General features: G+C 44.1%; 1 protein-coding gene across 1 annotated transcript in view; it reads right to left on the reverse strand.

The window, feature by feature from the left end:
• Positions 1 to 13,538, reverse strand: part of LOC125487078 (myosin-10-like) — a 46,735-nt gene that overhangs the window by 26,723 nt on the left and 6,474 nt on the right. The window contains exon 3 of the mRNA XM_048617044.1: positions 4,871 to 5,015. Within this exon, the coding sequence (XP_048473001.1) occupies positions 4,871 to 5,015 (145 nt within the window). The remainder of the gene's footprint in view (positions 1 to 4,870; positions 5,016 to 13,538) is intronic.

The raw sequence follows: 13,538 nt of genomic DNA on the forward strand, positions 1-13,538 counted from the left end.
TAACCACTGTAACCAAAGCAACACAGCTTTCATAGGCTTTACTCACCAAATCAACAATTAGTTTTGTGGAAGCTGAATCGTTCTTCAAATTTCAGTTCAGAATTGTCAGATTGTACAACAAATCCCCTCCACAGGTTTTTAGAACTCTCCCAGGTTCGCCCCTAACAACTCAGCTCCATAGTCATGCTCGTTGCTATATCATCAGTGCCTCAAAAATCACCACTTTTCACACAGCTCATTGCTCTGATCATGCATGTCCAGATTCTTAACCTTTAATAAGGAGGAACAGCTTCCATTTGTCAGCTGTGTTGCTAACCAGAGCACACAGATTGAAGCTAATTGGCCAGAAAAAAAAACCCACAGGCAAAGAGGATTATCAGATCAGCCATGATCTCATCGAATGGCAGAGCAGACTCGATGGACTGAATGGCCTACCACTGCTCCTACATCTTCTGGTTTGCTTTCAATTGCGGGCCTGATCTGGAACACCCTGCCTGCAAGTGTAAAAAAAGGTAGATCCAACAATAACTTCCAAAGAGGACGTGGGTAAAGAAGGAATTACTTTTGCAGGTCTGTGGGACTAATTGGACAGCTCTTTCAAAAGAGCCAGTACAGGTGTAATGGGACGAATGTCCTCCTGCTGCGCCATCGGATCTCAATACAACTCATAAGCTTACCCCGTACCCTTTTCCGATCATCCTTGATCATTAAGGCTCAACAAGCAATAGGCCAAGCAGCAGTTCAGTTTTTAAGTATGGGACAGAGTTCTGTACAGCAAATGTGGTGATCAAAAATTAAGTCAAAGTTGGAATGCTCTGTTCTAAAAATAATCTGCACCTGGGCAACCAGACATCAGTTCTGTACAGAGACTTTTTTTTTAACAAGTCCTATTTGTTTTCCATTTTTGGCAGAACAGAATTTATTTCCAGCCTAATAAATCCATCTAAATATATCAATGTATATACATATCAAGATATCTATGCAACATGGTTACAAAGGAAATAGGCTGGAAGAGATCTGATTTTGAGGCGAAATACTACAAAAACTAGTGACAGCATATCTTGTACTGAGTCAGCTGTTCTTAGCCAGGGCAGTGTTTGGGACATTTTTTGAAGAGGTTATGGTGACGCGAGGACCATGGGTTCAAACCCCAGCCACTTTGGACCAAACCACATAATCAAGAGTGTGTGTGCGCACACGCACGTGGGGTGTGGTGAGTGTGTGTGTGTGCGCATGAGAGAGAGAGAGAGAGAGAGAGAGTTTGAGGGTGCGAGAGAGTGAGACAGAGTGAGTGAAAGAGTGTGTGTTTTATATGTACAGTAGGTGAGGATAAAATAGGGCTTAGTGGTAATAAGCTGGGCCAGAGGCAAAAAACAGAAAAAGGAACAGGCTGAGGCTAGAGGAGCGCACTCTCACTCTAGTCCTACAACTCCTGGAGCCATAAAATCAAAAGTGATATTTCCACTTACCAAGCCAGCCATATCTTGTCGATATCAGGTTTCAAATAAAAAGGTCAACCAAATTTCTTAATAACCACAATTATGGGTTTATCGGAACAAAACTCATGCAGTGAATTTACAATAATTGGTTAACATACATTGTCAGTAATTTAGGAGTATAATTTTTTTTTAAATTCATTCACAGGATGAGGGCGTTGCTGACCAGGCAGCATTTATTGTCCATCCTGAATTGCCCAGAGGGCAGTTAAGAGTCAACCACATTGCTGTGGGTCTGGAGTTGCATGTAAACCAGACCAGGTAAAGATGGCAGTTTCCTTCCCTAAAGGACATTAGTGAACCAGAGGGGTTTTTCCCAACAATCAACAAATGAATTCAGTCATCATTAGACATTTAATTCAAATTCCACCATCTGCCATGGCAGGATTTTTGAACCTGGGTCCCCAGAATATTATCTGGGTCTCTGGATTGACTGTCTAGTGATAATACCACTAGGCCATTGCCTCCCCCCATATAAATGTTTATCCGTCTAATTATCCCCAAAACAAATAAGCCATCACACATGTGCAGTTCAATAAAAAGAGAAAAAAAGATTTCTCTGCAGAGATGGGCTTTCTATTTAAAAAAAAGGAGGGCCACTGGCTTATTCATAAAGGCACAATGAATATAAATCACATGTTCTGGAGTCAGTTGCTCTGAGGTTCAGACATGTGTGGTCTTCATTGAACTTGTACAGTTGTCTCTGGAGTCTTTGCAGACACAGCTTGCTCATGAAATACAATAATGAGAAGTTTCTACAATCATTCTTTCAAGAGGAAAGAATAAGCTTCACCCTGAACTCAACCCCAGGGTTCTTTCAGAAATAGCAATCTCTCTGTCATTTTAAACTGCTTTATCCAAAGTGAAAGTGAAACACAAAGGTTGAAGTGAACAATCTGCATTCAGTTAAAGGGAAGCAAGATACACTTCTGAGGGAGAAGGGAATTGAGCATTAGGCTAACAGACTGAGAGGAGAAAAACGATGTGGAGGAGACTTAAAACTGTCGCACAGACTAGTGAGGTTAAATGGCCTGTATATCTTATCTATGCAATCCTACATATATAATCCTTGGATTGCAGATATCATTCTGATAAATAAACACTGCACTTCCTCCAAGGATAACTTATCTTTCTTATGACATGTTAACTGGGGCAGGAAATCCCAGGCCCCAGTGTTGCTCCTGGCCTGGGCTTACCAACTGAGTACAGCAGTCCCAAGCCCACCATGCCCTCTAGAACCGGTTGCCCCAGTTATTGACTTGATTTGATTTACTACTGCCACATAAAACAATACTTTTCACTGTATCACGGTTTATGAGCAATCCAGGCAAATCATACCTTATGTAAGTACATCGGGTCAATAGAACAGAATGCAGAATATAGTGTTACAGCTACAGAGAAGGTGCAGAGAAAGTTCAACTGTAATATATGAGAGGCCCGTTCAAAGGTCTGTCAGAGTATTGAACGAGATGCACCCCACCCCCTTAAAGTAAAAGCTGAAAAGCAAAAATCTTAAGATTCCATTCCAGAAACAGTGCGCTCCTGGAAGAGAGGGACATGGGCCTGATATGACTGAACGAGGATCAAATCATACTGGAAAGGGTGGCTCAGTGGTTAGCACTGCTGCCTCACAGCACCAGGGACCCAGGTTCGATCCCACCTTCGGACGACTGTCTGTGTGGAGTTTGCACATCCTCCCTGTGCCTGTGTGGGTTTCCTCTGGGTGCTCCAGTTTCCTCGCACAGTCCAAAGATGTGCAGGTGGATTGGCCATGGGAAATGCAGGGATGGAGTGGGTCTAGGTGGGATGTCTTTTGGAGGGACAGTGCAGACCTGATGGGCCAAACAGCCTCTAACTGCACTATCGGGATTCAATGATTCTCTTACAAAACCTCAGAGCTTGAGATGGTCCTGAGTCTCATACAAGTACAAGGATCTGTTGAGAGAATATGGCAGCTGCTGTAGCAAAATGGCTGCTTGATGGGCAGTGACGTGGGGAATTGACTGTGCCCATGAAATGTCCCACCTGGAAGGTTCAGATTACTTTCCTCAATTGGCTACTCCAGCTTCTATCCCATAACTGTTACACTCAATGGCAGCCATGCCAATGTAACGTTGGACCTGCATCTACTGTGGAGGCTTCAGGCACATCAGAATGAGGAAGGTTCACGCTGGTGATGGTAGCACCCATCCAGCTGTGTTTTGGATGCAAGGTGGCAGTCTCCTGTTCCTTCCAATCAATATGTCCTTCCTCTTCAGAAAGACTAGAAATAGAGCAGACCTATTTCTCAGAGATGACACGTACTGGTGCAAATTGTAAATTGTTTCAGCTTAGTTCAAACAACGGCGTTCTATTTCTTTTTGCAGTCTTGCAGTGAGTGAGAGGAGGCCTATGAAGAATAGAGACCTGTCAGATTGAATGGCTGTTTTTATGGATTATACATGTTTCTAGCCTTTCACTGAGCTTATCAGAAAGGACTCCATGAGCTGTGTGTATATGATGCTGTGACTCTGTCTTATAGTTAATCTGCTGTGGGTTTACAAGCTGCACACACTGAAAACAGTTGGTCTGCTTCATAACTTATTGTATTTTATTATTTTAAACAAACTAACCCACTACTTGTCAGGAATTGATTAACAATCATCAGACTCTTGTTTTTAACATGGCATTGTGCCAAATACTTTGTTTGTCATTCGATCATTGCATTGATCCTTGACAAGTATTTTGCCTTGACGGGCAACATGGTGGCACTGTGTTTAGCACTGTTGTCTCACAGCGCCATGGACATGGGTTCAATCCCAGCCTTGGGCAACTGGCTGCGAGGAGTTTGCACATTCTCCCTGTGTCTGCGTGGGTTTCCTCCAGGTGCTCCGGCTTCCTCCCACAATCCAAAGATGTGGAGCTTAGGTGGATTGACCATGGGAAATTGCCCATAGTGTCCAAGGATGTGCAGGCTAGGTGGGTTAACCATGGGGAATGCAGGGGGAGGGGTTTTGATGGGATGCTCCTCTGAGTGGTGGTTTGGATTTGATGGGCTGAATGGCCTGCTTCCAGGTTGCAGGGATTCTATGAATCTAAATTGCCCAATTGGAGCCAAGGGAATTATCAGGGAATAACTGGCGTGGGACTGGAGTAAGGCCAGTGATCTTTTCATACTCAGGTGTAAAACGTGAAGTTGGCCCCACGTTTGGCAACTCCAGATTGAGTTACTAGCTCAGCATCAGATCTCCCAGAGTGCCATACACAAGGTTTTGGACTTAAAGATGTATGGTCCATTCTTGGCTTAGTTCCAGACAGCGCCACTTACACAAAGTCACTTGCAGTGATAACTTCCTTCTGTTGGGCACAGAACATTTTTTTCTTTACGTAAATACCTGAAATCGGAGCGGAGATCTTCGGGTCCTGTTCAGTGCTTCCAAACCGCTGTCCAGGTCAGACAGGGTGAGGGGTGGAGACTGCAATAGCCCGTGGCTCTGCCGGATCCCGTTTACCCCTGTCCTGTGGTGCCGGCCCCTCCGGCTGACAGTGAAATCAACCATTTGTCAGTTACACAGAGTGCCCGGGAGCCAGGCCGGGGATGTTCCACAAATCACATGCAGCAAAAATGGGAGGGATCAGCAGGAGATAGAGTGCCCCAATGGCCTGGCACGCTACAAAAGCTGGCTGGAAGTGTCACAAATCATTCTTCTGTTGTCACTTTGAAATACCCCGCCTCCTGCATCCACAGTAACCAGAAACACACAGGCAATAGTGACCAGCAAACTCTCTTCCCACCCCCAGGTTGCCTTGTAGCAAGTTTTCGGAGGATGTTACAACACTCCCTTCCCATTCAGTTACAATGTATCCCAGCGGCTGGATACTTTCACTGGAATCTGGCTACAATGTATCCACCTGGAAACAGCCACTTTCAGTTACAATGTATCCAATGTCCTTAGATTTCAGGCAGACTGCGCCTGCGTGCCCAGCCCAGGCGGCGCGGGGAACCGCGGGAATTCCACTTTGAATCAAATCAAATGAACAGTTGCATTTGTCTAGCGCCTTTCAAGACACGCACTCACCACCACCTCCCCCCCCACCAAAAAGAAAAATCACCTGACAGCCGCTGAATCACTGTAGGAAACGGCAGGCTCCCACACGCTCACGGGATGGTGATCAGATCCTCAGCTGTGTATGTCATAGAATCCCTACAGTGTGGAAGCAAGCCATTCGGCCCATCGAGTCCAAACCGACGCTCGGGGAGGGATGGTGGGTCTGGGTGCGATGCTCTTGGGAGGATCGGTGCGGAGGTGATAGGACGAATGGCCTACTTCCACAATGTAGGGAATAGATGATAATGTATTATGAGCAGTCTCACTCAGTGAATCACAGCTGACACAGATTGAGTGGAACAATCTGAAATCACTAACAGCACATGATGACCCGGACAGAGTTGCCATCAGCTGTTCGTATTATTTCATACTCGCATTCATCATCTCATCACTCTGTGAAGGGAAAAGTTTGTGGTGAGCTAAACCCTCTTGGTCTGAAAACTCCCCTCCACCTTATACTCTCAAATTTCTCCTGTAGGTCAATGGGGTTTTACCCTTACTTAATTGTAATATTGTAACATCTGATTCCAGCTTCTCCCTCCCAAACTGCAGGGTGAATTCTATCATACTACTGTCACTGCCCCCTAGGGATTCCTACACTTGAAGATCTCTAATCCAGTCAGCCTCATTACACATCAAATCCAGAACTGAGTGGTCCCGAGAGGGGTCCACCACAAGCTGCTCCAAAAAGAATTTCATGGATTTTGAATTTCTTGAGATCTGCTACCAATCTGATTTTCCCAGTCCACCTGCATATTGAAGTGCCCCACGATGATTGCAAAAGTGTCTTTCTAACATGCCTTTTCTATCTCCTGATTTATTTTCTTCTCCACATCCTTTCCTTTGAAAGGAAAACCACATTTTTTTCCTTTGCAGTTCCTCAAGTCTACCCACACACATTCTGCACCTTGGGACTCTCGCAAAACAATTAAATTTAATTTACTAACAAGGCCACTCTGTCCATCCTTTCAATAGGTTGTGTATTTTTGGATATTTAGTTCCCAGCCCTGATCCCCTTGTCTGTTATACCCACAACATCATACCTGCCAATTTCAATCAGTACTACAAGCTCATTTATAAGAACTTTTAAAAAAAAATTAACTGGCATCTATGGGACCAGGAGTGTGCAGTTAATCAAGAGGTCCATAGAATCAAATGTAAAAACACACACTAAGTAATAAAAACCTAATGCAGGGGGAATACAAATCACTGTTATACTTTATTCACAGCATAAATCACAAATAATCATGCAACTTTGCCTTAAATAAAACTTACTGGCAGAGAGCCTTCTCATTGTAACCCTCAGCTGACTACTCGGACATCGCAGAGATCATGGTAATACAGCAAACTTCCAGCATTTCAGGTGTATAATTTTTGCTGGTTTAGCGAGAAGGCCGGTTCATAAGGTGCTGCTTAAAACAAAGTTTGCTGTAGCTCGTTTTATATACCACATGCATTTAAGTACAACATCCTCAGTCCTGCATTGTCTGCCCTCTGTCCCCTCACGTGCTGTTCCTGAAGCTGACCCTTTCCGTACTCTCTGTCCTATTATTTGTTTCAGAAACTTGAATAACCTCTGGCTGAGCTCTCCCCCTTTAATGTTTTCCTAAGCAACCAAACTCATCCCCACTCTCGCCTCACTTTTTAATTTAAATCCTTATCCACAGGGTTATTGTCACATATAAATTAAGAAAAATACTGTGAAAAGTGTTTTGTTGCCACAACCCAACACTACTTTGAGTTACAAAAAGAATAAAAATAAATTACATAAACAGAGTTTCTTTATTTGTACAGAGGGTCTTCAAACACGGCAGGGACACCTTGCAGAGACCTGGGCCTCAAGGAGTTCCTCCACCTCAGGTTTACTGCCTCTAACGGAGGGACCTGCTGCCAAGAGTTTCAGCATTGGGCACCACCAAAGCACCGAGGCCACACTTTAGGCCTACCGCAACCAGGAGTCCTCGCACCAGGCACTGCCACCACCACAGCAAATGACCCACTGAGCAGTGCTGCAGCTGAAGATCAGGAGAGTCCCCCCCACCCCCCGCCCCCCGAAGACCTCGCTTCGGGCACCGGTAAACCTATTAACCCCATTGGCACTACTCCGGCTTCCCCATAATGTCAGAAGACGAAGAAAAAGAAAGAGAAAAAGAAATCAAAGTTATGCGATCCACGAACAGTCTGGTCCCAGCAGGATTCGGGTGGAGACTATCCCACTCTCCCACTCCAATCTTTGAGCCATGCATTTACCTCTTTAATCTTCTTGACCCTGTGCCAATTTGCTCATGGTTCAGGTAGTAATTTGGAGATTATCATCCGTTTGGTTTTGGTTTTTAGCTGCTCATATTCCCTCAGCAGAACCTCTTTCCTCTTTCTACTGATTTTATTGGTACCCACATGGGCCACAACTACTACATCTTTCCCCTCCCACTCCAAGTTCCTCTGCAGCCTAGATGAGATATCCTGAACCCAGGCACCAGGCAGGTAACACAACCTTTGGGACACTCGATCCTGGTCACAGGGAATAGTGTCTGTTCCCCTGACTATACTATCCCCAATCACATTTCTCCTTTCAAGACAACAAGGTGCAGGGCTGGATGAACACAGCAGGTCAAGCAGCATCATAGGAGCAGAGAGGCTGACGTTTCAGGCCTAGACCCTTCATTTCCTTTCTCTCCTTTCTTCAATGGCTCTCTGTACCATGATGTTACGGTCAATTTGCTCAACCTCCTTACAGCCCCCATTCTCACCCAGACAAGGAGCAATAGACAAGCTCAAAGGCCAAGGCTCCTTCAGCACTACCTGCCTCATTTCACTGTCACACCCTCCTGACTCTGACCACTGATGAAATTCGAGGTAGTTAATAGGAGGGATGTGACTGCCTCCTGGACCAGTGTCGCATGTCGCATGGTCAAAGCTCCCCAACTCTGAGTCAGAGTTCTGTAAGAAACCAGCGCTTGCTCCAGATGTGATCACTATGAACCACAATGGGTGCACCAGCTCCCACATTGTGCAGTTACAAAACATCACCTGGCTTGGCATCTCTGTTTTAATTATTTAGTTCTTAATTTGATCTTTTTTTTTAAAAAAAGCCATATATTTTCCAGTCTGTAACCTGTAAAAATTTCCCATAGTTATCTTCAATCTGAAAGTAACCTATAATGGATAATCAAATTGGCAGCTATCACCAATTAATTTAATGGTTTACCTATGATGTCATTCTTTTGTGGGTCCCTGATCCTGGGATTCAATTTATTGTGTTACAAAAAAAAATCTTCCAAACTATAAGCAAAAGAAAAACAAGAAAAAAGTATTTCTTCCCTCTGCACCACATTCCTACCCTGTCTCCAAAATTCCTAAAACTATTACTCACTGGTCAGGATCCCACAGATGATTGCATCAGAATATAAGGAAAATTAGTTCATGGTAGCAGAGATTATGCATTGACGTGGTTAGAGAACTGGCTGGCAGACAGGAAGCAGAGAGTTGGAATAAATGGGTCCATTTCAGAGTGGCAGGCAGTGACGAGTGGAGTACCGCCTGGTTCAGTGCTGGGACCCCAGCTGTTCACAGTGTACATTAATGATTTGGACAAAGGAATTGCATTCAATATCTCCAAATTTGCAGATGATAATGCGAAGCTAGGTGGCGGTGTGTGCTGTGGGGAGGATGCTAAAAGGTTGTAGGGTGACTTGGGTGGACTGGTTGAGAGAGCAAATACTTCTAATATAGTCTGGATAAATGTGAGGTTATCCACTTTGGTCGCAAAAACAGGAAGGCAGGTTATTATCTGAATGGTGGCAGTTTAGGAAAACATGAGGTGCAACAAGACCTGGGTGCCATAGTGGAATAATCGCTGAAGGTGGACCTGCAGGTGGTGAGGAAAGCTAATGGCATGCTGGCCTTCATAGCGAGAGGATTTGAGTGTTGGAATAGGGATGCTTCGCTGCAGTTATACAGGGCCTCGGTGAGGCAGTTTTGGTCTCCTAATCCAAGGAAGGATATTCTTGCTCGAGGCAGTGCATCAAATGTTCACCAGACCGATTCCGGGATGGGAGGACCAACATATGAGGAAAGACTGGATCGACTAGGCCTGTACTTGCTGGAATGTAGAAGAACAAGCAGGGATCTCAGAAACAAGATCCTGATGGGACTGGACAGGCTAGATGCAGGAAGAATGTTCCCGATGTTGGAGAAGTCCAGAATGAGGCGTCACGGTCTAAACATAAGGGGTAAGCCAATCAGGGCTGAGATGAGGAAAAATTTCTTTACTCAAGAGTTGTGAACCTGTGGAGTTTCCTCCCAAAAGGAAGCTGTTAGGGCTGGTTCATCAGATATATTCAAGAGGAAGCTGGATGTGGCCCTTGCAGCTAAGGGGATCAAGGGATATGGAGAACATTGAACAGTACAGCACAGTACAGGCCCTTCGGCACGATGTTGTGCCGAACTTTTACCCTAAACCCAAGGTCTATCTAACCCCCACCCCTACTTTATACCATCATCCATGTGCCTATCAGTAGCCACTTAAATGCCCCTAATGAGGCCAACTCTACTACCCTCTCCGGCAATGCATTCCACGTCCCGACCACTCCGAGGAAAGAACCTACCTCTGACGTCTCCCCGATATCTACCTCCACTCACTTTAACACTCTGCCCCCTCGTAATAGCTACCTCCACTGTAGGAAAAAGTCTCTGGCTGTCCACTCTATACCTCTGATCATGTTGTACACCTCTATCAAGTTACCTCTCATCCTTCATCATTCTAAAGAGGAAAGCCCTAGCTCTCTCAAGCTTTCCTCATAAGACCTTCCCTCCATTCCAGGCAACATGCTGATAAATCTCCTCTGCACCTTTTCCAACACTTCCACATCTTTCCTGTATTGAGGCGACCAGAACTGGTCAGTACTCCAGCTGCGGCCGAACCAGGGTTTTGTATAGCTGGAGCATAACTTCACGGCTCTTGAACTCGATCCCTCTATTAATGAAAGCTAACACGCCATATGCCTTCTTAACAACTCTATCCACCTGGGTGGCAGCTTTCAGGGAACTGTGGACTTGAACCCCAAGATCCCTCTGCTCCTCCACACTACCAAGAATCTTTCCGTTAATCCTGTATTCTGCTTTCAAATTTGTCTTTCCAAAATGAATCACCTCACTTTTCAGGGTTAAACTCCATCTGCCACTTCTCAGCCCAGCTCTGCATCCTATCAATGTCCTTTTGTAACCTAGAATAGCCCTCTGCACTATCCACAACTCAACCCACCTTTGTATTGTCTGCGAACTTACTAATCCACCCTTCCACTCCAGCATCCAAATTATTTACAGAAATCACAAAGAGGACCCAGAACAGATCCTTGTGGTACAACACTCATAACTGAGCACCATGTTGAATATTTTCCGTCCACTACCACCCTTTGTCTTTTAAGGGTCAGTCAATTCTGAATCCAATCTGCCACATTTCCCCCTATCCCATGCCTCCTTCCTTTCTGCATGAGCCTACCATGGGGAACCTTATCAGATGCCTTACTTAAATCCATGTATACCACATCCACTGCTCTACCTTCATCCATGTGTTTGGTCACCTCTTCAAAGAATTCAATAAGGTTTGTAAGGCATGATCTACCCCTCACAAATCCATACTGACTATCACGTATCAAACTGTGCCTATCCAAGTGATCATAAATCCTATCTCTTTCCAATAATTTGCCCAACACTTGAAGTAAGACTAACTGGCCTGTAATTTCCAGGGTTATCCCTATTCCCTTTTTTGAACAAGAGAATGATGTTTGAGAGAAAGCGGGAGGGGGATACTGAAGTTGTATGGTCAGCTATGATCATATTGAATGGTGGTGCAGGCTCAAAGGGCAGAATGACCTAGTCCTGCACCTATTTTTTGATTCTAATATGGGCACACACTTTAGTTTGGTATTTTCTTAATCAACCGGACAGAAATATTATTACACATCATTGGAGCAGGTGGGACATAAACCTGGGTTTCCTGGCTCAGAGGTAGGGACACTACCACTGCATCATGAAAGCCTAAGACACTTATGGGTATTATGCAACACTTGATTAAGTCCTGGTCTCTACACTCTGAAAAGACAGATTTATTTGATCAATTGATCAAATATATTCGATCAGTCTTCATTCATTTCAAATTCAGTCCTGCAGAGAGATTTACACATTAAAGTATAGATCATGATCAATCAGCAAAAGCTGTCTCTGCTCAAGTGTTGGGAGAGCTGTTTGGTACAATTCTCATCGACGACCAGTGACAGGTGATCAGAACAGGCAGAATGTCTCTCTCACAAAGAAATCAGCTGCCACCTGCTGGTGCACTTGCACATAAACCGTTCCCCTTTGAAATCTATTCTTTCCAGCCTATTCTACCACATCTGCAAACTGCCTGGGATGAGCAAGCCATTCTAAGGACGGATGCTTTGGCTATGCAGGGAATGCAAAGGTTTACCAGACTGATTGCTGGGATGGCAGGACCAGCTTATGAAGACACACTGGATCAGTTAGGATTAAGGCAGAAATCCTCAAAATTACTCCTACTGCTAGTTTCATAGAAATCATAGAATCCCTATAGTGTGGAAGCAGGCCTATTGGCCCAGCGTGTCCACACCAACCCTCTGAAGGGCATTCCACCCAGAACCACCCTGTAACCCTGCACTTCTCATAGCTAACCCGCCTAACCTGCACATCATTAACACTATGAACAATTTAGCATGACCAATCCATCTAAACGTACAAATCTTTGGACTGAGGGGAAATCCATGCAGACATGGGGAGAACATGCAAACACCACACCAACAGTCAGCCAAGAGTAGAATTGAACCCAGATCCCTGGCGCTGTGAGGCAACAATACTTACCACTGAGTCACCATGCTTTAACTCTCTACTTTCTTCAAAATAGTCATTACAGACATTTTTTTACCTTAGGACTTAATTATCAATACTATAAGTAACTTTAATTGCTAACCAACACTATCTTGTCGATTTAGTACTTCTGGAAACCACCGAAATTCTCACTGCCATACAATCATAGTCATACAACATGGAAACAGGCCTTTCAGTCCAACTCATCCATGCCTTTATAAGTTAAAGAAATTTTTCCTCAATTCAATTGGATTCCAGCTTTTTACTTTCCAAATAAAAATTGCATAATTTCCAGAGATAGAGACAACAATGCTTAGAAGGTACAGAGCACTGCAGCAAACTTAACTAGCTTCTTACTTCCTGCCTTCCTTGCTTGTATGTTTTTTATTAAATTGGAGAGTGCTTTGCAAAGACAGTGTGTTTTTGTCAAGGGTTATATCCAATTCTTACTCCTGACTGGGGTAGTGCACTGGAAATCAACATCTGCTACTTCCAGAGTCATCACAAAAGTTTAAAAATGTTCTCAATTTATGCAAAGTCCCCAATTCCTATCCAATAGATTTGGGTGAACAAAACTCAGACCAAATGTCTGAATAACCAGTAGTATTATTTATTAGCGATAAATAATTGCTTGCTTTTGGTTAGAAACTCAGAGCTGTCAACACTTATCAGTTAAAACTCCAAAACGCTACAGACAAACAAAAGTCCAAAAAAAAATGTTGTGAAAGGAGAAAATCACTAGAGAAACAGTTTAACAGCATAAGTTCAGGATTCAATGTATATGTTAAACGTAGAAATACAGAAAGTAGAGGAGCAGGCCATTCAATCCTTCAAGCCTGCTCTGCCATTCAATATTATGTCTGATCGTTCAACTCTGTATCCTGTTTACACTTCCTCCCAATACCCTCTGATCCTTTCAGCCATAAAAACTATACCTACCTCCTTGAAAATATTCAATTAGTTGGACTCAACCGCTTTGTGTGGCAGAGAATTCCACAGGCTCACCACTCACTGAGTGAAGAAATTCCTCATCTCAGTCCTAAACAGCATGCGTCATATCCTTAAGACTGTG

This window comes from Rhincodon typus, chromosome 36, assembly GCF_021869965.1.
Source record: "Rhincodon typus isolate 14 chromosome 36, sRhiTyp1.1, whole genome shotgun sequence".
Taxonomy (NCBI): domain Eukaryota; kingdom Metazoa; phylum Chordata; class Chondrichthyes; order Orectolobiformes; family Rhincodontidae; genus Rhincodon; species Rhincodon typus.